Raw genomic sequence first — 27,344 nt, 5'->3', positions numbered from 1 at the left:
GTTTTCTTTTTTCCGTCCGAGAGGTTGGGGAGAGGGCTAAGGTGGGAGGCGGGGGTGGGAGAGGGAGCAGGATCACGTTTTAACAGATCTCCTGCAAGGTAAGTGCTCCCCGACTTAAGCATTTGGAGCAAGACTGGGAGTCCCCGAGTTTCCCTTCACTAGCGGGAGTTTGTCACTTTAAGGTAAAAACCAGGAAATTAAAAGTAGATGCGGAGAGACGGGGAGGGACGGAGACAGAGGCCCACTGTTTCCAGAGAGAGTATTTGAGGGCGCGGGCCCCTGCAGGTGAAAAACAAGGAAGTTGTGGGATTAATTTTTCTGCCCCACGGGCTGCAGCCCACGTTTCGTTCCCGTAGAGGGAGAGAGAAGGGGTGCCGCTGAGTGGGCGGGCTGTTGGCCAAAGGGCGGGGCGGGACCGCTTCTCCCCATTGGCAGTGGCTGTTGTTTGCGCACCGTTGGTTTCTATTTATTTGAAAATAGCCAGGAGTCAGAGAGGCCTGCAGATCGCGGCTGAAGGATCGGCGGGTGATTCCGGAAAGGCGAGGAGACCCGGTACACACAGCTGAGGGCTCTCCGCTCTGGGTCTTGCGGACGCAGGGCTCCCCCATCCCACGCAGAGCGGTTCCCTGGGGCTCAGAGCACAGCCCACCTGTCTTCTCCGAAGGCATGTCTTGTCACAGCATTTATTTGAATGCCATGGCCCAGGTCTTTCTTGAAAAGTGTTGACTGATGTGTGCTTTCTGTCTTTTGTCATCCTTTCTTTAGAACAAGTGACATTTACACAGCCAGGTAGGTGAGGATCTCTGGGGACCATGACCAAGAAAAGAATTGCTGTGATTGGGGCAGGAGCGAGCGGGCTCTCTTCCATCAAGTGCTGCCTGGAAGAAGGCTTGGAACCTGTCTGCTTCGAAAGGACTGATGACATCGGAGGGCTCTGGAGGTTCCAGGTACATCTCATCCCTCAATACTTGAAGCCCTCCCTGCATCTAGGTGCATGAAATATTTTATCTCGTGTCCAGGAATATGATGGGCTTGACAGTGATTAAACCTGATAGAATTCAGCCTGCTGACCTCCTCTCAACAGCTATCACTTCAGGTTTTATGCAGGTTCCTTTTGCCCTAGGCTGGCAGCAAAATGGGTAGGTTGGTTGCTGATGGTCTGTATTAATAGGTAAATGAGCTAGAATTCTCTGCTCACAGCTCTTTCCAGGACTCCCCCTTTTCAATCTTCCCTAACCTTGGTGTTATTACTGCTTTTTAAATTCTGGCTCCCTTCAGGTAATTCTCTGACAGTCCTAGTCCTTGAATAGAATATAAAATCTGGCTGCCTTAATTGCCTTGAACTTTCCCTTCCCTTGAGAAGTCGAAAGTCCTGTCTTCAGGATAGGGCAGAGTGCACTTGCAACTTGCATACACTGTTTTAAATTTGAATTGTTTTATTATGCACATCCAGTCCTGCAACTTGTCAGTAACTTACTTAAATGATAGTTATGCTTATTAAATTTCAAAGACTATCAGCCACCTTTATTGATCTGCAAACAGACATGCATTGGGTTTGTTTTTAAACTTTCTTAACCAGTGAATAGTAGTGAGGTGCCCCAGATGTGTTTCACATTTCATATCTCATAAAAACCAACACAATGTTGACCAGCTACCTAAATGTGCCTTTATAGCATTCCTTAGTTGAGCAGAAGAAAGTCCTTTTGTATCTTGGCTCTGTTTTAGGAAATAACTCTGTTTGGCAATAGTCCTTATTCAGATCTGGAGTGGATCCCCTTAGCAGACCCATATACCACTACCATCATGAGTCTTGGGCATGGTCTAAAAAGCCTGTTAATTAATTTTTAGTAACTGACAAAAAATTCTACTCTGGAAATCCAGCCACAATATAGTGTAGAGGTTAAGAGCACAGTCTTGGGTTCAAATCCTGTTTCTGTCATGTACTAGCAGTATGACCTTGTGCAAATCATTAAGCCTCTCTGGTACCTCTGTTTCTTCATCTTTAAGAAGGGGATAATACTAATACCCACTTTGTAGAGTTATTGTAGGGATTAAGCAAATGTATAATTATTTCAGTCATTTATAACAGTGCCAGGTGCACAGTGCTACATGTCAGTCATTACTCAGTAGGCCTAGGCTGGGACCCACACATGTGGTGTCTTTGCTAAGCATCCTAGCCAGGTGTGGCAATTAATGAATAGGAATGAAATGAATGAGGATGGGAGAAGTTTGGGAAGGTGTTTATCATCCCGCCTGATTATCAGGTTTCTGTTTTTTTATCTCCAAAGTGGTTTAAATTTACTCTCTGCTAAAGACTTAACTTGGAGTTTTTTCCTAATTATCCTCTTGGCAAAATTCCAACACTTTATAAACTGCTTCTTTGAAAATAAATAAACTATGTTTCATCATAACACTGACTTCTGTTAAGACAGACCACACCTGTGTAAGTCATCATTATATTTCTAGAGCCAGCATGTATTTTCCTCTCTATATTTTTTAAAGCTCCCCAGATGATTCTAATATGCAGACAAGGTTGAGAACAACAGTTCAAAGAGCTCCTGTCCCATGGGATTCTGAGAGTCTGACAAGGGGACAGAAGACCCAAACTGTCCTGATTCTTCCATTGAAGGGAGTCATTTTTCTCCTTTCCTCTGTCCTTATTACTGTCTCCAATCCCTTCTGCTCTGATGACTCCACCCTATGTCCCTGCTTTCTCTCTCTTCTTATATGTACTTCCTACTCAAATATGTGAGCCTTGTGCCTAGATAGAAAATATAATTGGTACAAAATTTGTAGAGGGCATATTTGTTCATCGATGGTAGGAAATGGTAAAATCTAGGAGCTTCTTTTTCTACTCACAGACCCAATATTTCTCTGTGCCCACTCTCTTTTGTAAAGTAGTGGGTTGACACAATGATAAACCCTAGTTAGAATCTAATCGGGTGGTTGGAAGAGGCTTGAAGTTTTTTGCTGACATAAGATAATACTTTGTTGTGATTACTGACTTCAAAAAGAATAGAAAGATATGAATATTATCAAAGACATAAGATCCATGATTCATTTCATTCAGTGACCCCAACAGACCTGCTGTAGAAAGCATGGCTCTTACTCTTTGTACCAACCTTAGAACCTTTGGAAGATAGGAACAGACTTGTATTTTTCATCACCTAATACAGTATTTTATTACAGAGGGACTTTAGAAATATCTGTTGAATGAATGAAAGAATGAAGGACATAAAATTCAGAAGTTAGGAATGTGCCTTCCTTCTCCTCCCACCCCCTGTGCAAACATCTTAATTCCAAAATGATCTTGCCATTCATTAACTTATCTTAATTTTTTAAAAAAATGTGTTTATACACAAACAATATGTTTAAATAAACTTTTCATTTTAGAGAAGTTTTAGATTTATAAAATTTATTAGGAAAATAGTATGAACAGTTCTGATAAACGCCATGTCCAATTCCCCAATTAGTAACATCTTACATTAACATGATACAATTTTTATAATTAATGAATCAATACTGACACATTATTATTAATTGAAGTCCATACTTTATTCAGATTTACTCAGTTTTTCCTAATGGCCTTGTTCTGTTTCAGGATTCCATCTAGGATACCACATAGGCTCCTCTTGACTGTAACAGTTTCTTAGACCTTCCTTATTTTTGTTGCCCTTGACGGTTTTCAGGATTACTGGTCAGGTATTTTGTAGACTATCACTCAATTGAGATTTGTCTGATGTTCTTCTCAAGTGCCATTCAAGGCATCAAGGGTACATGCTATCAATATCGATGTTAACCTAGTAGTAATATGTGCAATGGTTAAAGTTGTGAAAGAGTCTAGAATGTTCAGGAACAATTTGATGACTTAGAAACTTGAGATTCATTAAGGAGAACACTAAATGAGAATTAAAAGGTAGATGGGGCTAGATTGTAAAATGTGCTAAGTTTCAAAACCACAAATTTTGTTTTCCATGTAAAATCAGTACAAGCCATTAAGCAGTGTTTTTAGCAGGATACTATGGAGTGGTGTGAAAGATAAATTCTGCATCATGTTAAGATACTATAATTTACTGTTAGGTCTAGTGGAGGGTAAACAGGTGGCAAGGAAGTAGCTAAGGGTGGAGAGCAGGAACCAAATTGTAGGTAGGAACCAAATTGCCACTAGGAACTATTCCCTGGTGGGAACATACATAGTGGAAAGTTCGTAGTAACTTTTAGCTGACCTAGAGCTCATTACTGCCTAATTAGCATAACATGGGTAGAGCTTCATGAAGAATTCTCTGGAAGATATATGCTAGAAAGAGAAACTGTTACATAACCAACCTGTTATGTAACATGTCATGTGACCAGTTATGTAACCCTCAACCTGTCAATCACCCTAAAGGTAGGAAAAGGCAACCAATCCTGATAGCTGAAAGGCGGGACAAATTAGTGAGCATATAAAAGACAGCCTGTACTCAAGACTTCAGGATCTTTCTCCACTCATGGAGACTGGCACATTCCACTCTCTCTGGAATGTATTTTCACTTTGTGTAGCTTCCTTCCTTACTTTCATTGTTTCTTTTATGTGATAAACTGTTTGTATGAATTTTCTGTGTTTGTGATCACCCTGTCATCAGCTCCTCTCTCAGTACCAGTACTCATTCGTGACACTGGGAACCATGGGACATCCACACAGACGAACCTAACATTACTAAAATATTTACCTATTTGGTGGACATTTAAAGTTGTTTCTAATTAACTGTATTTTAAATAACATTAAAATGTATATCTTTATGCATTTAACTTTTATATTATTTTGTAATTTTTCTTAGAACAAATTTTGTGAATGAGATAGATATATCTTATTCAACTCTTTGTGATCAATTTTGATGTTTCATTAATTTGTTATACATTATGTGAAGTTTAATTCTTATTCTATACATCCATTTCTTAATATAATTTGGTATACATCTATTAAACATTCACTGAGTGCTTATTTATAATTGTAGATGTTGTAGGGAAAACCATGAATACAATTCAAGGGGCTTAACAATCTAGTTGAGGAGATAAGGAATATGCTAACAGCTGTCCCCAGCCTTTCTGGCACCAGGGACTGTTTTCATGGAAGACAATTTTTCCATGGATGGGGGAGAGCAGGGGTGGTGGGTGGGTAGGCAGAGCTCAGGTGGTGATGCCAGCGATGGGGAACAGCTGTAAATACAAATGAAGTTTGGCTGGCTACCCCATGAAAAAAAATTCATGGAAGTAATTTTTCCATAGACAGGGGTGGGCAGCGGAGCTCTGAGGTCTACTCCCTAACAGGCCAGACTGGTAGTGGGGGTTGGGGACCACAGTGCTATGAGACATTATGGAGGTCTTTGAATCCTAAGCTGAGAAATAGGAAATATGTTCTATAGAAAGCAAGGCAACATCTAAAATTTTAATTGGGGCAGAGATATAGTCCCAGTCATACCTTAGAAAGAACACTTTGGTTGAAGTAGGTAGGATAGATTATAAGAAGAGAGTTGAAAGGATATTCATGAAAATGTTATTAGCAGTCAAAAGAAATGAGATACTGGATTATAGGGCAAAGAAATGGGAATGATCAATTTAGGATTCCTTGAGTGAATAATTCTTCAATAAAAATGGGAGGATAACAGTCTTAAATGTGGACAACGCCAAAAAATACTCCCTTTTGTGGGCACTTAATATTTTGTAATACCCAATATTCCAACATCTGTTCAGTTCTGGAATAAAAAGGGAGGAGGGTATCCAAACTGATTAAAGCAACTTTCCATAATCAAAACTATTTTTAAAAATCTAATAACTTGAAAACTTGTCATTTGTGACAGAATAATAGGCTGGGTAGAGATTGTATTATTTTGTGTGATCACTGCAGTAACAACTCCATGAGGTAGTTACTAGGAAGTTTTTGAGGAAGCAAAGCAGTTTGTTGCATGAGGAAGAACACTGAGTTGGGAATTAGTGTCATCTAAAGCAATGCCTATCAGATTTAATGTGCATCTGAATCACTTGAGGATTTTGCTAAAATGCGGGTTCTGATTCAGTGGGTCTAGGGCCTGAGATTCTGCATTTCTAACAGTCTCCTGAGTGATGCTCCTGATGCTGGTCTACAGACCACATTTTGGTAACAAGGATCTAGAACAGTGGTTCTCAAATTTTAGTGTATTTTATTGGGCATTTAGCTCATTTTCTTTTTATATTATGAATAATGCTGGCATTAGCATCCTTTAACATAAATCTTTGTCAACAATGCTGAGTATTTCTTTAAAAGACCAGGTAAGTTTCAAGGGCTTTCATGACATTGCTCTCCAGAAAACATTGTACTAACTTATACTCTCTCCAGTATATGTTCCCATTTTACCTCATTTTTACTCTTTTAAAAGACTATCACTTAATGTTAGTAACTCTGTTCACATATTTAGAACTTCAGCTTGGATAGATAGAATTTATGGGGACTGGCTGCACATTTTTCTATCCCAGACATTATCTTCATGTGGCTAGGTTGGGCTTCTTCACACTATGGTGGTCTCACAGTAGTTGGATTTCTTACATGACTGTTGGCTTCTACCAAAGCGAGCTTTCTAAGATATCCAGGCAGAAGATACAAGGCTACGTATGACTTAGTCTTGGAAGTCATTCAGTGTCATTTCAACGATATGTTGTGGGTCAAAAGCGAGTCATAAAGACACCTCAGATTCAAGGGGAAGAGATTACACAAGGACTATACTAGAAGATGTGGAGGGGAGTGTGTGCGTGATTTGCATTCATTGGCATTTCTTTCTGAAAACTTTTTCAAATGTTTATTGGATCTTATTAAATCATGAGGAGAATTCTCAAGTTGCTATGAATGCTTTTTATTTATTGCAGGAAAATCCTGAAGAAGAAAGGGCCAGTATTTACAAATCAGTAATCATCAATACTTCTAAGGAGATGATGTGCTTCAGCGACTATCCCATACCAGATCATTACCCTAACTTCATGCACAACTCCCAAGTCCTGGAGTATTTCAGGCTGTATGCCAAAGAATTTGACCTTCTAAAGTATATTCGATTTAAGGTAGAGAACTTTGAATGTATCTTTGTATTTAAAGTTGTTTGTCAAGTAAATGAGCAATATGGTTTCATTTACCGATATTTACTTCTGAAGATTGGCTTGATATGCACATGTATTTACTTTACCTCTGCAAAGATTCCACTCTTTTTCCTCTCTGTACCTGAAAAATATTAATGAGAAGGTCTCTCTTTTATATTATTTGGCTGCAGATACAGGAAGCCACCTGCCAGAGTGTTTTCATTACCTTCATTTCATACTATTTGATTACAATAAAACAGATGAAGGGAAACACTTTCCCAGTTATGAGAACTTTAAAACCTGGCTCTGGCCCCCTGGCATGGTGGCTCATACCTGTAATCCTAGCACTCTGGGTGGCCAAGATGGAGGATCACTTGAGGTCAGGAGTTTGAGACCAGCCTGAACAAGAGCGAGACCATGTGTCTACTAAAAATAGAAAAAATTAGCTGGGCATGGTGGCACGTGCCTCTAGTTCCAGCTACTTGGGAGGCTGCAGCAGGAGGATTGCTTGAGCCCAGGAGTTTGAGGTTGCTGTAAGCTAGGCTGATGCCATGGGCACTAAAAAAACCTGGTTTCACAACTTTTCCGCTACTGCCCCTTTATATTTCCTGCAATACTTTCCAGTTCATTATTTTTTGTAATCACCACAATGACCCAGTGAAGTAGTTATTGGGAAGTTGTTGAGGAAGCAAAGAAGTTAACTCTGATGCAGAGGGAAGAACACTGAATTGGGGAACAAAAACCTGAATTCTGATCTTTGCTCTACCACTGATTAACTTGTGATGTTAGACAAGTAAGTTCTTGAACTTCAATTTGTCTTAACTTCCTTATTTGTAAAACAAGATGATTATACAGGTCACTTCAGTGGTTCCTTCCTGCTGTAAAGTCTTCATGATTTTTCTATAATATCTAAACATGACCATAAAAGAACAGATGTTTCTGAGAGCTGGCAAAAGCCCCAATCATCTGCCTTCTTATCATTCTGCTAAGTCATGCCTTTTTCTGTTTAACAATCATAAAATTGTAACATCAAATGACAACTTCCAAAGTAAGACATTTACAGCCCAGTGGAGTTTCTCTTCACTTGTTTAAACACTGATTGAACAAGTTTGTTACCATGCTAAACAGTGAAGACGCAGACAAAAAAAAAAAAAAAAGCCCCAGTAACTTAAAAGTCTATTTAAAGAGACAGAAAAAATGAAGAAAATTTTTATTATAAAGATAATTAATAAAAATAGAGAATTACTGGGTAGCAAATGCTATAGAGATCTATACATTGCAGCTCAGAGGAGAGATGTTGAAACCATCAGGGCATGAAGCATTAGGTTCCAGGGAAGTTTTCTTAGAGGAGATCGTGTCCAAGCTGAATCTTAAAGGGTGAGTAGGATTCTGCCAAACAAAGAAGGAAAACAAGGGTGATCCAGGCAGAGGTACCAGCCTGTGTGAAAGAACATGAAAGAGAGAAACTATAAATAGCACTGGCTGGCTAAGGGATGTGGGATGATGTCTCTATTAGTCCACCAAGACATTATGGCCATACACCCTAGAAACACACAGTGTTTGCTTAGGCTGAGTAGAGTAACTCATATTTTTTATTTTATTTAAAAAGCTAAAAATTATACTACTGACTGTCCCATCTCATAGCCTCTTTCTTTGTAGTTACTTCTAAAATGGGCATTTATGGGAGCCAAAGAGAGATTTGTTTATATAAAATGGGCCCCACTGAGATGTTTTTCTACTCTACCAGGCAAAGAAGCCCTGTAGCTCAGGCACGTGTTTAAGGCTAGCCAGTGTGAACAGGACTTGCAGTAAGAAGTCATCAGAGGGTCTTGGGACATCTGAGGGTCAGGAGAGGAATAGGCATTTCATGCATGGAGTGCCACAGAGCACAGGAGAAGCCCAGGCTTTTGGACCAAGAGACCTGGTGACTTGCACTTTTCTAGAAGCAGAGGAGAGTACAACATTAGCCTGCCAACTCTATTTTATTCATTCTTCTTTGTGGAAGTTTTCTCACTCTGACCACAGCTCAGAACAGTTCTTATTTGTGGAGTATGAAGATCACATATCCCCGTGTGGGCCCTATTATGTGATGGTGCCTGTGATATCAGCCCTTTGTAACATTCTGCAAGCAGAGTCATGTCAGGGAAGATGTCCACGTATAGGCTGTGGTCACAGTCCTCTGTGGTTATCACTGTTTTTTTCAGACCACTGTGTGCAGTGTGAAGAAGCAGCCTGATTTCTCTACTTCAGGCCAATGGGAGGTGGTCACTGAGTCTGCAGGGAAAAAGGAGATGGATGTCTTCGATGGAGTCATGGTTTGCACTGGCCATCACACCACTGCTCACCTACCCTTAGAAAGCTTCCCTGGTAAGTAACCTACAAGGAAGGAAGACCGTTGACCCATGCCTGTGACCTGACCCCTGAGGAATTAGAGGATTGTGGTCTGAGTGATTCCTACTTTGAGATGAAATAAGGCTTATCCTAATTCTGTATGTTCCCCTGAAAAATGTTGGGGTAACTTATATTATTGCCATTTGGGGAGGTAGAAATAATGCCAATTTTGGAGATTAGAGGAAAATTAGAGGTCTATCATTTAGTTACACAATGACTTTCATTTTTTTAACGATCAAAATAAAGCATGTGGAATTCTTGATGAGCGTTAGCTTGAATGAGGAATTTTTCAGCAATCAAGCAAACAAACTGTTGCTCCATAGATTAATATTGCTATATAGATTTTTGTCCCATAGAAATAGTGCTACATAGAGAGATTGCTCCATAGAGACAGAAATGATCTCAGGAGTTTTGCAAGACTTTTCCCTGAAGGAGTATGTGAACGTGTTAGTTCACATATCAAATCTCACAGGTCAGTGGCAGCTGCTTTCCAAGGTGATACTGCAGTCTCAAAGCTGTGGTTTTGGCCTGCTTTGTCTGACAAAGCAGGTTTGCATGGAGCCACAGGATGAGAGCTGATCAAAGAGTGCCCACAGGACAGACAGACACCTACCAGCTAAAAGCAACTAGCCTAAGGGACAGTTCCTGCTTGACTCCTGACTACCTGTCTCAATCAACAATAACTGATAAAGAAATATGGAGCCACTATATCTCTGTTTATCCTTTCTGCTAAAGTGATAGCTTTATCTTAGAACTTTGAAGTTTGTCTTAGAAAGATTTTGTAACTGTTTGCTCACGTAGAGTTAATTAAAGGATCTCTAGAAGCTTTTTGGGAGACTTTGAACCTAAAATGAACCTAAAATGAACCTGTTATTACATAAATCTGTTACCCCTGGCAACCGCTGTACCTATAAATACTGATGTGAAACTTTACTCATGGCCTCACAGTTCACGGAATGCTGTGGGGTCTCCCGAGTCCCCCACCTATAAAGTCTATTCCTTATAAAGCTGTACTTTCATCTCTGTGTATTCTTTTATTTTTATATTCTATTATTTTCTATTTTCTATTATTTCTTTATCCTTTGCCTCGACCCCTGCCTATGAGACCTGATTTTTTGCTGGGAGCGTAGCTAACTCCCTGTACAAACAGAAATATTAAGTTTCTAAGGAAGAAATGAAAGCTTCAAGAATTTAATTTCAGCCTTTGGCCTGGATTTTCAGTTTGAAAAGAAATGCACCCTATGTATACTCTAGAGTATAAAAAACATATATACTCTAATTGAAGTGAGAGTAGGTATTTAAAGGGATGAAAAGACAAATGAGAATGGAGGTTTTCTGAGGAAGTTTTGATTTGTGAGTCTACAAATCCAAAATATAAATGGATCCTGAGTTAAGCAAACTACTCACGATAACAAAATCACAAGGTCTTACCCTGAGGCTATGGGAAAAGAAAATAGGCAAAAATCCTTAGAAAGACAAGAAAGTAGCCCAGGAAAGGGAGAATATATGCTTGACCTTTAAATTCTACAAACAGACCGAGTGATCTGACAAATAATATTCATCATATAAACCATCACCCAATAATTATTTTCCCTTCTCTTGCAGGAATTAACAAGTTCAAAGGACAGTACCTGCACAGTCGAGACTACAAGAACCCGGAGGGATTCGCTGGAAAGAGAGTCATCATCATTGGCATTGGGAATTCTGGAGGGGATCTGGCCGTGGAGATTAGCTGCACGGCCAAGCAGGTTGGAATCAGTATATCCTTTTGCTTCACTCTAGCTTCACTCTCAGCAAGGAAGCTGCAGGTGGACCCAAGAGAGAGCATGGACACCTGCACATAGGCCATCAGTACCAGTGGCAGGTGTAGGGCTTGGTTTCATTGCCTCAGTTGGCAACATGATTGATGCAAATGGAGGAGTAGAGGTTACCAGTTAGAGTTCTGTCATTCACTTGGCCTCACACTAGGGAATTAGATCATGGCCACAGACTGTGCTCGTATTTCCAGCCAGCCACCATCACAGAGTGTGACACTGGCTTTGATAAATACCAAGTAATTGTTGGGAGAGCTTGCTAGAATGCAGCATTCAGGGCGTGGATCTTCTGTTGGCCAGCAGAAGTCCATGTTCTTCTGTAAAGGAAAGCTCACTGTGATCATTAAAAACTTTGCACTCATAGGATGGTGGGTGGATTTTTCCTTTGTATTCCTCAAATGGTAAGAAAAAGCAATCTAATCTTTCCAGAGACAATGGGGATATTAGTATAAAGAGCGTCCACACTATAGCATGTGCAAGCAGCTCACCCCAGCCTTTGCACAGTTATGTAACCCAGAATGACATTCATTCTAAACTAATTGCTATAAGATATAATAATAGAAAGCAACTTTCTAAAGAAAAAAAAAAGCAATTTCTATCTCCTTGGTTTTCTGTTTTGTTTGTTTTGGTTTTCGTATCATAGATGTTTGAACTGGGAAGAAAGTGTCTTCACTTTGAATTCCTGGAAAAAGATGTCATTATTGTATTTTGTTATTTATGTCTTTATTGAATCATAACTCTAGTAGTAATAGATAAATGTCTGGTTGTTATTCAGTAACTTTAATTAAGCTTTGCTTCTCCACAAATATGCCTTAAATTCTTATTTTTTTAAATAGAAGGTTAATGCCACAACTTTGTCAAATGACCCTTCTTTAGCAACTTTTTTCCAATAACACTTTGCAGTACTATCCTCGTCTGTAAACACAAAAGCGATGTCATATGTTACTCTAGGAATTAATTCAACAAACATTTATCAGGAAATAATTATGTAAACAAGAAAGGGTAAAAATGTGTATTGGTCTTATGATAGAAGAATGTGCAAGGTATGCAGTAGAGACCCATGGCAAGAGCCTTCTTTAACATCTTTGGCTTTAAATGGTCAGTTCTAAGGGAGCTGGGCCTTACTTGCCTTGGGGAATTATAGATTGCCAAGAAACAAAGCATTCTGGGTGGGTGGAGACAAAGTAGCTATGTATGGGAAGAAAGCCTGAGAAAATGCATAGCAAAATTATATGTGCATAGCAGAGGCAATACCATCAGACCACAAACGCAAGCTGAAAAAACTCAGTTACTGGGTTCTAACTTTTTGCTTTATTAAATTGCATTAATGAGAATTTGTTTATAAATCAAAATTTTTAGATGGACCTATAAATTTCAGTGTATCAAGGAAGTTTTGGTATAATTCTTGTGGTATAATGCTTTTGTAAAGAGAAAACATCCCTTTCTTACAAGATGAATTTCATACAAAATTACATTGATTAAACAATTTTCTTTACTTTTTTCTTATACATCCATTTATCCATTTTTTTCCTTATAAATATGTTGTTTGCTTAAAACCAGGTGTATATGGGAAACTGAAATAAAAATTATGACAGCCTTCAAGTATTTATCAAGTATTTACTATATATCACATCTTTTACAAAAACACTTAAATTCTCACAATAGCTTTGTGATGTATGTATTATTGTCATTATCTTATAAATAGGAAACCTTTTAATTAAGGCTCTGAGCATTTTCATTGCTCATGAAAAGTTATATAGCCTGCACACAAAACCTTTCAATTCCTAAGACCTTGTATGCTCTTTCAACTATGACATGTAAAAGTAAATAATTGTCATAGGATTCACAGTCACCCTAGGTAAGAATATATTTGTTGAGCAAAGGATTATCCCTAAGTAGACAAGTCGCCTTTTTTTTTTTTTTTTTTTTGGGACAGAGTCTCGCTCTGTTGCCCGGGCTAGAGTGAGTGCCATGGCATCAGCCCGGCTCACAGCTACCTCAAACTCCTGGGCTTAAGCGATCCTTCTGCCTCAGCCTCCCGAGTAGCTGGGACTACAGGCACGTGCCACCATGCCCAGCTAATTTTTTCTATATATATTTTTAGTTGGCCAGATAATTTCTTTCTATTTTTAGTAGAGACGGGATCTCACTCTTGCTCAGGGTGGTCTCAAACTCCTGACCTCAAGCGATCCACCTGCCTCGGCCTCCCAGAGTGCTAGGATTACAGGCGTGAGCCACCACGCCCAGCTGGCAGGTCGCCTTTTTACATGAGACCATAGAGAAAAGACCATGAAGCAATGTTACTTATGTATCTTACAGGTCTGGAAACTATCTCCAGAGAGTTTTATAATATAGAGAAGGTGATACTTTTGCCAAGTAATTGAATACTAAACCTTTATCAACTCTGAACATGAACTTTAACCGGAGAGGACACAGAAACTCTGACCAGCTTCCTGTTGTTCTACTAACAATCTTAATTTTTTTCCATTAAATTAAATAATCAACAAAATATTTCTTAAGCACAGGCTTTGGAGAGAGTCAGACCTGGGTTGGAAATTCAGCTCTGCCACCTACTAGTTGTATGATCTCAGACAAATTATTCATCTTCTCCATGCCTCTCGCCCATGGAATGCAGATAATGATACCTTCCTCAAGATGTTATGTGAAAATATAGGTAAAAGGACCTAGCACAATGACTTATAGGTAACATATCTCAATAAATGGAAGGGATGATAATGTGTTGGGGAGACTATAAGATGCGTAGGCTATGCCTCCCACCCTTAAGAAAACACGTTTGAAGAGACAGAAATTAAGTGTATAAGGTTTAATATCAATGTAAATGATAAATATCAGAGATTTTTTGTAACAATGCAAACAAAGTCAATGGCAAAAAGACTGAGGGTTTTGGATTAGATAATCCCCGTTGCTTTCAGCTTTACCATTCCATGATTTTTAATGAGTTCTATAGGTGATAAGTACTAGAGAAGTTCAGAAAATGGGGAAAAAATATCAGCCTGAATGGTCAGTGGTGTCTACAAGGAGGAGGCAGACTTCATATAGATTTTAAAAATGAATAAGCTTTGGAGAATTAGGAGGAGAGAGGGCTTTTCAGGCAGGCATAATGGCATTAAACAGAAATATAGTGGTGGATCAGAGTAAGACATACTCTTGGACAGTAAATATACTGATTTAATTTTAAGCTTTGTGTTTGGGAAGAAGAATGGCAGGAAACAAACAACAAACAAAACATTGCGCAGGGATTAAAAAACCAGACTAATGAGTTTGAATTTAATCTCGAAGAAAATGGGGATGCTTTTGAAGGTTTATGAGCCAGAGTGACAGAAGCAAACCATTTCTCCCATGCCCCAGGTTTTTCTCAGCACCAGGAGAGGGGCCTGGATCCTGCATCGTGTAGGGGACCACGGATATCCTTTTGATGTGGTGCTCTCTTCTCGACTTAAATATTTTCTGACAAAGATACTTAGTGAATCATTAATAAACACCTATTTGGAAAAAAAGCTGAATAAAAAATTTGACCATGAAATGTTCGGCCTGAAGCCTAAACACAGGTATGTCCCCAAATGGGAGTGGGGTGGTAATGGCCCAGTTACAAGAAAAAAGACTGTTCACACAGGCTAATAACAGAGCTACCTCTACCGAGACATTAAGAAAACCCACAGAATCTGAGGTCAGATTTCTGCCTTGTCCCCCACAGAAGTTAAAGACCCACTGGTCTATAGGTTTTCAGAGTATAATTCTCATTGGCATCACCATTTTCTCATTTCCCGAGGTATCAGCCCTTTTTACGTGATGCCCAACAACAACAGCAGAATGGTAGTGAGGGCAGCGCATCATTCGTTCATTCATCCAGCAAAGACTGAGTACCCGTTATGAGCCAGGCATCATATTGGGCATGAAATACAGACAGCAAAGACATAATAGTAATCTGATACAAATAATAAAACCGTACCTTTTTGAAGATTTTCTGTAAGACATAAATGAGTTTTATGCATCATCTCACTCAATCCTCACAACAGCCCTATCAGTTGGTACTATTTTTATCTCCATTTTACAGATATAAAAATTGAGACTTAGAGAAACAAAGTAATGTGCCCAAGTTCAACACAGTAATAAATGGCAGACTCAAGAAATGGCACATACCTTAAATACTCTAATGAGAAGGAAGAGAACAGTGTGTAATGAAGAAATACACAGACTGCTGTGAGGGTATAAAGGATGAGGTCCGAGGCAAAGCATTTCTAAAAGCTGACTTAACATTTTTTTTCCCTCCAACTTTTTATTTTTGAAAATGTTCAGATTTACAGAAAAGTTGTAAAATAGTAAGTACAATGAATCATATACCCTTCACCTAGACTCACCTATTATTAACATTTGCTATATTTGCTTTCTCTTACTCCTTCCTGAAGATAGATACATCCACATATGTATAGAATACTACATACATAAATGCATATTTTTTTCTGAACTATTTGAGAGTAAGTTGCAGTCATTAAGATACTTTACCCTAAATACTTCAGTATATATTGTCTAAGAAAAAGGGCATTCTCATACATAACCATAATATAATTATCACACTTGGGAAATTTAACATTGATAAAATATATTAGCTAATATATTGGCATATTCAACTTTCGATAGTTATCCCAGTAATATTTTTTGTAGCCTTTTTCTTCTTTTTTTAAGCCCAGGGTCCTGTCAGGTATCAGTTACACCATTGCATTTAGCTGTTATGTCTCTTTTCTCCTAGTGTGAAATAATTCTCCACTCTTTTTTTTTTTGTTGACATAACTTTTTTTTTTAAGACTCCAAGGCATCATTTTATAGAGTCTCTAAATTTGGACTTGCATAGTTGTTTTCCCTTTATTATATTCAGGTTAAATATTTTTGGCACATATACTACATAGGTGATGTTGATCTTCTTGGATGGATCACAACAGGAGCCACATGGTATCAGTTTATCCCATAGTAATGATGCTAATTTTGATCACTTGGATAAGGTGGTATCTACCGAGTTTCTCCAGTATAAAGATTTTTTTCCCTTTGAAGTTAATCAGTGGGTTAATATTTGGAGACTGTGTTTACCAAAAGCCTCTCACCTAATTATCTTAGCATGTATATCATTGGTGGCTACAAAATAAATAAATTGAGGCTTTAAGGAATAATAAGAGATAGCCAAACAAATAGGGTAGGAGGTATCATTCTAATTATAAGTACAAAGTCTTGGAATAGCAAAAAGTATACTATGCTCTGGGACCTGCACGTAGTCTGGTATGGCTGGACTATATGGCAAGGTTGGACAAGGGATTGAATACATCTCCATGTTCATCAGACGTGAAAACCTTTGTATGCTCTTCTAAACAAAGAATCTGGAATGAAGACAGTCTCAAAGCCATTCAAAGTGAGTGACGTGATAAGTATATTTTAGAATGACCCATTCCGAAAATGGTGAATAGGGATGGGGCAGGGGCCCTAAAGACAACTGTAATTGTCCAGGTGAGATAGGGAGTAGATAAACTATTCTGGGGACGTCAGGCAAGAAAGAGAAAAGGCTTGGTCACCAGAAGCTTTGATTCACAGTTTTGTGGCATGGGCGACTGTATGGATGGTGGTACTTTTAGTGAAAAGTAGTAAGTTTGGAGAGAAAGATGAAATCATGAGGTTAGCACGCAGAACAGAATCTACCCAAAGGTTAAAGTCAAAGCATAACTAAATGCAACAAACCAGTAATAGTTGTTTAAACATATAATACTCCTGAGGCTAGGCCAACTCTGTCTGAAGATGATGGGCTGAGGAATCTGAGTTAATTTAGGATTCAGGAATTAAGACCTCTTTTTAGAAAGATCCAAGATACTGGAAACCGGCTTTATTTATTTATTTGTACCCTTATCCTATGCTGTCTCTAGAAAACACAGAGACAGGCCCAAAAGTAACCCAAGGGAGTTCATTGAAAACTACTTTAATATAAATTCTAAAATCCTAGTCTGTGTAACACTGGGCAAGTCACTTAACTTTTCTAGGCCTCAGTTTCCTCATCTATAAAACCTGGATAACGATACTTGTCCTGCTTCCTTTGTAGAGTTTTGTGGCAGTCAGATAAGTTAATGCATATAAAGGCAACTTATAAACTGTAAATTGCTATATATGTGTAATTTATTACACAGTTTGGATAATGATCTTCTAAGTCTAGCTCTTGGGCCTTTGAAACTGGAAATGAAACTGAACAGAATATTGATAGTTTAGTTCTGCCAGTCTTCTTGATATGTGGATAGAAACTCTTGGCCTGTGGCCTTATCATATCCCAGGACATTACTGTTACTTGAGAAACCATATAGTCACTCCTCAAATAAGACTCTTCTTTCATCATTTGTCCAACATCCTCCCTTTCAATGCACCTGCGGTTCAACTTCAGCTCTGAGATCTTGATCTGTGCCAAACTAGAGTAAATTAGACCTTTCCCAAATTTCATGGATAGACTGAGGGGCAGACCATTGGCATATTGTTTACCTCCACCAAAGCAGAATTTTATTTACATGATACTGATTTCTCTCTCTCTCATTTCTCCTTCTCTTGGTCTTTATCACCACTCACAGAGCTCGGAGTCAGCATCCAACAGTAAATGATGACCTGCCAAATCGTATAATTTCTGGCTTGGTGAAAGTGAAAGGAAATGTGACGGAATTCACAGAGACAGCTGCCATATTTGAGGATGGCTCCCGGGAGGATGACATTGATGCTGTTATCTTTGCCACAGGCTATAGCTTTGCCTTTCCTTTTCTTGAAGATTCTGTCAAAGTGGTCAAAAACAAGATATCCCTGTATAAAAAGGTCTTCCCTCCTAACCTGGAAAGGCCAACTCTTGCAATCATAGGCTTGATTCAGCCCTTGGGAGCCATTATGCCCATTTCAGAGCTCCAAGGACGCTGGGCCACTCAAGTATTTAAAGGTAAGTGACCATGCAAATTGACTACTTCATTACTTGATGGTAAGTTTAATTCTGTTTGTGTACTTGCTTTTAAATATATGCCTGGAGACTATATGATTATAACAGTGCTTAGCACAAAGTTAGTACTGGTAAATTTACTTTTGAATAAATTGAAAGTAGTAATTTATAACCATGGACATACACCAGAATCACTTGGGAAATTTTTCCAAGCTAGGCATGCTTTGACCCCATTCCTTTAAGTCTGGGTTGGGACAGGCTTAAGATCATTAAGAAAAATATTCCCCAGTGATTCCAAAGTACATTCCAGATTAGAATTCACTCATCTAGGTTTTAGACAACTGGCATATATTTTGAAGTAAAAGAAATTTGTCTTCTTTCATTATGAAGTCAAATATAGAAATAGTATAACTTGATTTCAGCCAAAAATTAAGAACACCTGGTTGGAGACTAGTTCATAATGTAGAATATTCAATCTCTTAAATCCTTACTTTTTTCCCATATCTCCCCTCTTTCAGTTTTGGCTAGGAGTACATGAAGAAAACACTGGGGGGTCTGGGATAGTAGTCTCAATATGAGTCAACAGAATGACATGGCTTCTCAAAGGCATAATCAAATATAGCATCATTAAAAAATTATAATGTCCTAGAATATTACAATTGTTCTTCTCTAAACTGGTCAGACTATACCCAAAGACATATGTTTAAAATGAAGTTGGAGTGAATTAAATAAGGATAGAGATTATAATGTTTTAAGGGATTTGAAAACATGTTACCTGGAGCGCAACTGAAGGAGCTGGAAAGAGTTAGCCTGCAGAAGACAAGATTCACAGGATGGCCCATGGAAGAAAAATTAGATTTACTCAGTATAGCTTCAAATGGTCAAACCAGAACTGAGGAGTGAAATCTTGAAGGTTGCACAATATCAGGTTAACATTAAGAAAAAAACCCAAAAAGTTTTTTCGTATCAGCTAGTGCCATTTCAAGATGGAATGGGCTGCCTCTGAAACTGTGAGGAATCCAAGCAGAATAGGAAAAGGATGCCAAGTGACTGAATGGCCGTTTGGCCAGGGATGTATGGAGTAGATGCAAGCCTCAGAATAGGGAGAAACCAGATAACTTTTAAGATTCCTTCTAAAGAAGAAATTCATTGATTCTATCATTGTTACAATAAAATTTGCTATCCTTACTAATATTTCATTAGAACTATTCAGAGTTCCTGTTGGAAGTACAGCTCTCTCTTCTCTAGAAAAAATCTTGATAGTAGCAGAGGAAAAAAAGAAGCAATGCCATTAGAGTTGATAGATCAAAAACCTCTCCAAATTTTCCCAAATTTCCATCATTTCTCAATTCCTTCCAGTCCTATCCAGTAGATGATGTACTACTTGAGAGCATTAGACAAGCAATATAATGCAAACAACCCATCAGGATGGATTACTTCTGGTCATAGTAAATAGATCTTTTAATTGGGTCAATTAAGTAAGGGGAGAAACGTTCATTAAAAGAGGTTGTTAAGTGACTGAGATTCTTTTCCAGGACCAAGTGAACTGTTGAAAGGAATAGGGAAAATGAGTATTTACAAGAGGTCACATTGTGGCTGTGGGATTAGGGGATTTTAGGGAAAGTGTGCAAAAATCCCAGTTTTCTGTGCTAGCAGAAGCCTAGTACCAATTTCTCCAGCTTTCTTCTAACAATTGCAAGGAAGAAATCTTCAGAAGAATCCCTATAACCTTATGAAACTTCCAACAGGAACCCTGAGCTTATTCTATCCATGGCTCACCTGTCCACCTACCAAATCCTTACCTTCTCTTCCCTCCATTCTACCTTTACTGTGACAGTTTTAAACCCTTATGACCAGCTGGTTTCTCCCATTCTTTCATGTCTGTCCAACAAAGCCTGTCCCCTTCCCTAGCCTCTCCCTCCCCTACTAAGCCTCATTTCCTTTTTCCTCTGTTCTGTGTAATCACTGTTCTCTTGTCAAGAAAATATTCTACCTTTTTGTAGAACACTGAACTCACTTCTTGCCTTGACTGAAACCTAGCTTCTTTTTCCTACGCCTCTTTGGCAGCTCTTGCAAGTGTTCTACTTTCATTCGGCAACTTTCTTTCTCCCATATTAAGTCATGCCGATCCTCTGCATCACAGGAAAGCATTATGTCGTAGCACGCCATCCACAATGTTGTTACTCCACAAATTGGGCACAAACTGAAATTTTAGGCCCATCTTTCACTAATCTTTCCCATACATCCTACAGTCTTCTAGATGCACTGGAAAATGTAAGCAGCAAACACGGTAGGTGCTCTGAGTCCTGTGCCTTTGCTTCTGTTGTCCTTTCTTCTTGGTGTGCCCTCCCTTTACTTTATATTTGTATAGGAAAATCCTGTGCACATTTCCTCCCTCCCTTAGTAGTATAATATATTGAAAGCTCTAGGAATCATGTTTATTTGCCTTTGTATTCCAAGCCTAGACCAGTGCCTAGCACATAGGAAGTATCTAATCCATGTCTGTTCAAATGAACACCAGCAGTTTAGCCTTGACATACACGAAGTTCTAATTGCTGAAGTAGAAACTTCTCATCTGAGGATCTCAGCTTATGCACTGCCTTATTTCCAGTCCTGTTAAATCCTGGCTAGATTGGAAGAGCAGACTGGCAGCCATATCTCTTTTCACCTTTATGCTGAAACGTGCAGGGGTGAGTGTGGATTACACGAAGACAACCTGCCTTAGGCCTGAGAGCAGACCGAAAGCACTACTCCCACAGAACTGTAATTCAGGCTCTCTTCCTTCCCACCTTGTCTTCGGCCCCTTGAAAAATCTCTGAATTTCAGTTCCTCACTGGTCTTCACAACATTGTTCAGCTAACATTTACTGACTTCTTACTATGGACCAGGCCCCTCTCCTAGGTGCTAGAGATGCATGTATGACCAAACAGGAAAGCCCTATCTTTATGGAACTGAGAGTCAAGCAAGGAAGACAGACAAGCAAATAGACATTTAATGTGATCATTTACTCAGCAGATATTGTCATATCTTACTTACACAGGGGCTCTAGTAGCAAGGCAGAGGAGCTGTCATGGGAGCAATGGGCAATAAGTACCCAGTTCTCTCTACAACTACATAAGATTTTACTAAAAAGACAAGGAAATCCCAATCATAGAAAGGAAAAAAATCACTAATATTATATTTATGCAAAGTTAGACAAAAATGACAGAACGAATAGAGTTCTGGGAACTGCAAGTAGTTCAGAATGCTTGAAAATAAAGTGTTATAGGAATGAAGGAAAATGAAACTGGAGGCATTCAGAGAGGCAATATTAAGAAAATCCCTGGGTGCCATGAAAGAAGTCTGCATTTATTGTATGCGATAGAGAACCACTGAAGGATTTTAACTAGGAGAAGAGTTAAATCAGATTTGCAATTTAGAAGATGTATAAGAGGGAGTGGAATGGGAAGTAGGTCAGTTAAGAGCCTGTGGTAAAAGTAAAGTCCAAGTACGATATCACGACGGCTTTAACACATTGACTGTCACACTAGAAAAAGAAGTTTTTTCCCTGGGGTGATGGTGTTTTATTAAAACAAAATGATCCTTTCTAATTTGTTATTTTTATTGTTTTCTGTGCATGAGTTATATGCAATGTAATCCACATTTTTAGAATTAAATTGCCAATATTAATTTTAACAATATCAACAAGTAAGATTTTCATGAACCAACTGCAGGGTTTTACTCCACAAGGGCCTGGGCTCAAAACTGGAGTGAGTTAAATACAACTTACATGGCAGTTAATGTGTTAAACCAAGGTAACAACAATCTAAAGGAATAGGAGGCAAACCTAAATGAAACCCCACAGGTGAATTTGAAGGATGTGGTGACAGAATGCATGTTGGGGATAAGACAGAGAAAAGAATGTGCTCAGGTGCTCCAGACATTAATTTAAATTGGGAATATATGCAGGGAAGCAAGATATGAAGGAAGGAGATAAGAAATATGGTAAAAAAAAAAAAGTGTCTAAACAAGCAAACACTGCAAGAACAGAATTTATGGATTAAGAGAGAACTGTACCACAGGGTATTATATCACTCTCTCTCTCTCTCTCTCTCTCCTTCTCCCCTCCTCACCCCATCTGTAGGGTGTTGTTGTTTTCTTTTTGTAAATGAATTGGCTGCCTCTTATAGCCAAGAAATAGATGTCCTCCCCCATAACGTTCTTAGCTATAGAAGCAAAACTTCTGGTTGTGCTATGAGAAGTAGTTTGGAAGTCAACTCTCAAAATGTGTTTCTTGAGCATCCAGGAGACCTGTGATTAATCTCAAATGAAGCATTTCAGTGTTTCCTCATTGATTAACGAAGATGAGTAATAATGCTCATGGCTAAAATGAGAAAACATGTGGAAGAACACAGAAGGCTATTTCAGAGTATTGGATTTTCTGAGCCCTATATTCTAAGAGGGACACTCCAGGGTATTTACTAGAGTGTGCTGTGCCCAGAGAAGGGCAACCACGATGGCAGAGAATGTGAAACCTGTTCTATGGGGAATTTGTGCCATTTAGTCTGATAATGAGAAGAATGAAGGAGTTATGATAGTTGTGTTCAAAAGTTTCAAAGGCCGTGTTAAGATTAAACTCTGTGGCTCCAGAAGGCAGAGCTAGGTCCAGTGGTGCAAGTTGCATAGAGGCAGATTTGGGGGTCAATAAAAAGAAGAACGTCCCAGCAACTAGAGCAGCCAAATGATTATATCACCTCCTCAGAAGGTAATGCATCTCCAACACCAGAGATGTTTAAGGAGGGATGAGATAACCTTTTGGTTAGAGTGTTTGTAGAGAGCAGGTTCGTATTAGGTGGGATATATTCCCTTCCTGGAATTCTATATTTCAGAATTTTATGGAGTAACATCTTAGGATTGGATGTGGCTAAAATTTGCTACATGGCAGAGTGCCTAGATGTCTGGGCACAAAATTGCTTAGAGTTGTTTATATTGACTTAAATACTACTACCTTTGTCTAGCCCTGTCCTTGGTGTAAAATTCCTCCTACTGGAACTGTTTGTGCATCAGTGAGCTTAAATTTGTCTATCAAGATTGGGTATCGTGAGTTACCCTTGGCTTTATGCCCTACTCTTTCCAAATAAAACAGTTTAGAGGTAAGGGTTATCTTCCATGGAACTTTAGGCATAAAACATAATTGAGAGTTTATTTTTACTTCCTTCTCTCTCTGTGGTATAAAGCCCCTTTGTTATCAAGAGCAAGGTGCAGGTGTGTTTCCCCACTCCCCAGCCCTTTCACTTTGTACCTCATTTTCCATATACTTTTAAGGTCAGCTATCATTTTCTCCTATCCCTCTTCCATTTTCCAATTGAAAGACTATGTTAGGAGGAGGCAGGTATTGGTTGAAAGGCAGAGTAAGAGAAATATCTTCCAAAGACAAAGCAGAACAGAATAAGCTACAAATGTTACTACTATTATGTTGTTGTGGTGATAGGATAAGGTGATCAAGTGAATTGTAACCCACTTGAGTACGGAAAAGCATCCTGTATTTCTTTGAATTCTCCACAGCATAATCATTGTTAATAGGACTACTGTTCCTACCGAGGTAATTTTACACTTAAAATTTTGATTTTTCTCTTTAGGGTTAAAGACATTGCCCTCACAAAGTGAAATGATGGCAGAAATATCTAAGGCTCAAGAGAAAATTGAAAAAAGGTAAAAAATTCTCTCAAGAAGATATATGGCTACTTTTTCTACCCATTTCTTAATAAGACCAATATTGTACTACCCTTACCTTCCTCATATTAGTTTCAGGATTTAGATTATATTTGGGGGAAAAGGGGATAATAGTTTGTAACAGTAGAATGGAAAAATAGCACCAGTAGTTTCAATATGAATGGGAAAGGACAGAAAAGCTTTAAAAAAGTGTTTAAAATCCTGTTTAGGCCCTACAAGGAAAGTTGAGTAGGAAAAGCACATGGCAGGCATATTATTTTTATGAGGATTACTGTAGTGCTAGCAGAGCTACCAGAGGAAGGAAGAGTAACAGTGAATTAAGGAGAGGTAGAGATGGTCAAGTTACAAATCTATAGGTAGATTTCCAATTTGCCGTGGTCACTTTGCTGTCATATGACAGCACACTCAGGTCACAGGGGCTCATGGTGTATGTAGTACACATGATTTGGGAAGATGGTAACATCAGCCAGCTGCTTAGTGCTTTGGTGAAAACAGTAATTTAGCAGTCTGAATTTCAGAGCTTGAGCTCAGTCACTGGGTGTTTTTTATTTGGACAAAGTTGAAGTTGATGTTAAGTTCCTAAATTTCTATGGAAAAGCTAGAGGTACAATCATTTCAGACCTAAAGAAGTAGTTTTCTTCAATTGATTATACTAGCATAATTCTCCCCTATCTGGGAAGAGGAGAAAGTAAGTTTTTATTTAACCCCATGACCCTTTACAGGTATTCTCCTATTTTCCTACTTCCTGTCACTGCCAAACCTCTGCAGTAAATTTTCTACATTCTGTGCTCGAAATTCTCACCCTTTCGTGCATTGTAACTTCCATTGTTACTCCTGAAACTGTTCTCTTGAAGGTTATCCATGACCAACTTCATTTTCCTTTCTCTACTTTTCTTCCACTACTGAGTTTGGTGCTTTAAAACATTTCTTCTTCTTGTAGTGCTTTCTTTTCTTTTCTGGCACTAAACCATCTTATTTCAACTTTCCTTCTCTCTTTCCTTTGACTCATTTTTTTATTTTTATTTTATTTTATTTTATTTTTTTTATTTCAGCTCATCATGGGGGTACATAAGTTCAGGTTATATACATTGTCCATGTCCCACCCATCCCCCTGAGTCAGAGCCTCAAGCGTGTCCATTCTCCAGACAGTGCGCCTGGCACTCACCATGTAGTCATACCTCCATCCCCTCCCCCCACCCCCACCTCCCTGAGTCAGCACCTTCAAGCATCCTTTGACTCATTTTTGCCTAATCACCTTCTGACTATGAGTGGTCCTCAAGGATATAATTTAACCTTTATTGAGGGCAGACTATGTGTACACATTAAGTGTTTTATATGCATGAGCTTACTCAATCCTCATAATAGCCCTAAAGGCAGGAACTGGTGAATCTCTTTTGTGAAACCTTCATGAATACTATAGCTCTTGACCTACTGCTATAGAATACATAAATGCATGCCTACAAACCCTTGAGCCAACATAACCTCCATAAGGGAAAGCTCTCAAATTCTTCCTGTCTTATCTTCTCTTTTAAATCTGGTCCCCTTTCAACAAATTTCACTTAACTGTCTATCAGCTCACCTGGAATTCTACCTCACCAGTTCTACCTCAAATTTATTTTCTATCATTTTTTACTGTCCTTGTTCTTAGATTCCTCAATCTCAATTAGCCTGACTTGGTTTTTTTCTTACTTCCTTTCTATCCTACTGTTCTTTATTTTCATTACAGAAAGTAAAAATCCCACTCCTTCCACACATATATCACTGTTAACCACATTTCCCCTATAAAAAGTCCTTTTGACTATTCAAAGCTGAACTTGGTATAATCATTCCATCTGGCTCCATTTGGAGGGTCACTTCCTCTTGTGGTATAAGTCATGCTCCCTCATCCTTTCAGGATTCCAGATTAACATCGGCCCTGGGAAGTCCTGTTCTGTGGACTCTTCCACAATGCCCTCATAAAATAATTGAGGATCCCAGATAATTGGGAATTTTTGTGGTAGGTTCTCTCTTTCTCACAATATCAGAGTCTTTTGTATCTGGATCTGCTATAACTACCTCCGCTTATCTATATCTTCCACATCCTTTAAGAACCTAACTATGATAGCTCTCTTTTTACTATCCCCTCTCTACATTTCTATTAGCAGTCTAAAACCACATCATTTACTAAGAGTCTTATATTCTTCTCTGTTTTATGTATATCTGTTTCATCTCCTTTAGTATATTAAAAGATCCTTAAGGACAGTGACAAATATCTTTCTTCTCTATTTTCCACAGCTCCTAGCCCAATATGGAGCCAATAGCAGGCATTCAGAAAGCATTGATTGATTTATTGATTAGCTGATTGAGTGATTGAATTGTTGATATGCCATGGCTTCTGTCTTCTCTATTTCAGGTATGTGGAGAGCCAACGCCACACCATTCAGGGAGATTATGTAGATACCATGGAAGAGCTTGCCGATTTGGTGGGGGTCAGGCCCAATTTGCTATCTCTGGCCTTCACTGACCCTAAGTTGGCATTATACTTATTATGGGGACCCTGTACTCCAATCCAGTATCGTCTACAGGGCCCTGGAAAGTGGGAGGGGGCTCGAAAAGCTATCCTCACTACAGATGATCGTATCAGGAAGCCTATGATGACAAGAATAGTTGAAAAGAGTAATTCCACCACTTTAACAATGACAATGGGCAAGTTTATGCTGGCTGCTATTTTCTTTGCTATAATCATGGCCTATTTTTAGCTGTCACATTGTCATTGCCCCATTTCTCACTGGGAAGCTTGATCTAGAGATGCCTTTAGAACCTAACAAATTGTATGACTCTCACCTTCATACTGTCTAGAAATCTATTTTTATGTCTCTTTTAAAAGCATTAATCCTCTTTCCTATGTTTCCTACAGTGAAATCCCAGTTTTTCATTTATATTGATTCATCTCCCTCTCATGATCCATAGCTTTTTCTTTCCAATAATCCCTAGACTGTGAGCTCAGGTAGTCTTTTAGTCATCTTTGTATGTCCTTAGCAGAGTTCTTGACATGTGATAGGTGCTTAATAAATGTTTTTCCTTATCAAATACTATAGTGGGGAGTGTAAGTCAGCCTCTGTATAAGAAATGGCTTATTCCATGTAACTCGTTTTCTGATGGGATTTAGTTTTCTATTAAAAGCTCAAGTTTTGTTTGTTTTTAATATTATAACTAAATGTATGTTTCCTGAGAGATAAGAGAAATAATGGTCTTATAATAGTTGTACGTATCTAAGATAAGACATATAGATACTTCACAAATTTTGTTTCACTTGCTATTCACTAGTATACCTGATACCTGGCCATTTTTACTCCTTTTCCTTAAGCAACATGTTTTTATTTTCTCAATAAAGAAACTACCTTCAA

The 27,344-nt window shown here is 38.7% G+C and overlaps 1 protein-coding gene across 1 annotated transcript; it reads left to right on the top strand.

Annotated features, from left to right (window-relative positions):
• Window positions 1-479: 479 nt before the first annotated feature.
• FMO5 (flavin containing dimethylaniline monoxygenase 5) lies at window positions 480-27,344 on the top strand. Its single transcript, XM_045544835.1, has 9 exons — window positions 480-664; window positions 766-947; window positions 6,877-7,065; window positions 9,285-9,447; window positions 11,077-11,219; window positions 14,655-14,854; window positions 17,897-18,249; window positions 23,865-23,937; window positions 26,351-27,344. Exons 2-9 carry the CDS (start codon window positions 813-815, stop codon window positions 26,694-26,696), a joined length of 1,602 nt encoding a protein of 533 aa, XP_045400791.1. The 5' UTR covers window positions 480-664; window positions 766-812; the 3' UTR covers window positions 26,697-27,344.

The sequence above is a fragment of the Lemur catta genome, chromosome 3 (genome assembly GCF_020740605.2).
Source record: "Lemur catta isolate mLemCat1 chromosome 3, mLemCat1.pri, whole genome shotgun sequence".
Classification (NCBI taxonomy): Eukaryota; Metazoa; Chordata; class Mammalia; order Primates; family Lemuridae; genus Lemur; species Lemur catta.
This window is presented reverse-complemented; position numbering and strand designations above follow the sequence as displayed.

What these genes read in the sequence shown, in the direction of transcription:
- FMO5 (XM_045544835.1), top strand. Translation starts at nt 813, where the DNA reads ATGACCAAGAAAAGAATTGCTGTGATTGGGGCAGGAGCGAGCGGGCTC. An exon ending in GGCCTGAAGCCTAAACACAG is followed by an intron (nt 14,855 to 17,896) that starts GTATGTCCCCAA and finishes CACCACTCACAG; the next exon opens with AGCTCGGAGTCAGCATCCAA. An exon ending in GGCCACTCAAGTATTTAAAG is followed by an intron (nt 18,250 to 23,864) that starts GTAAGTGACCAT and finishes TTTTCTCTTTAG; the next exon opens with GGTTAAAGACATTGCCCTCA.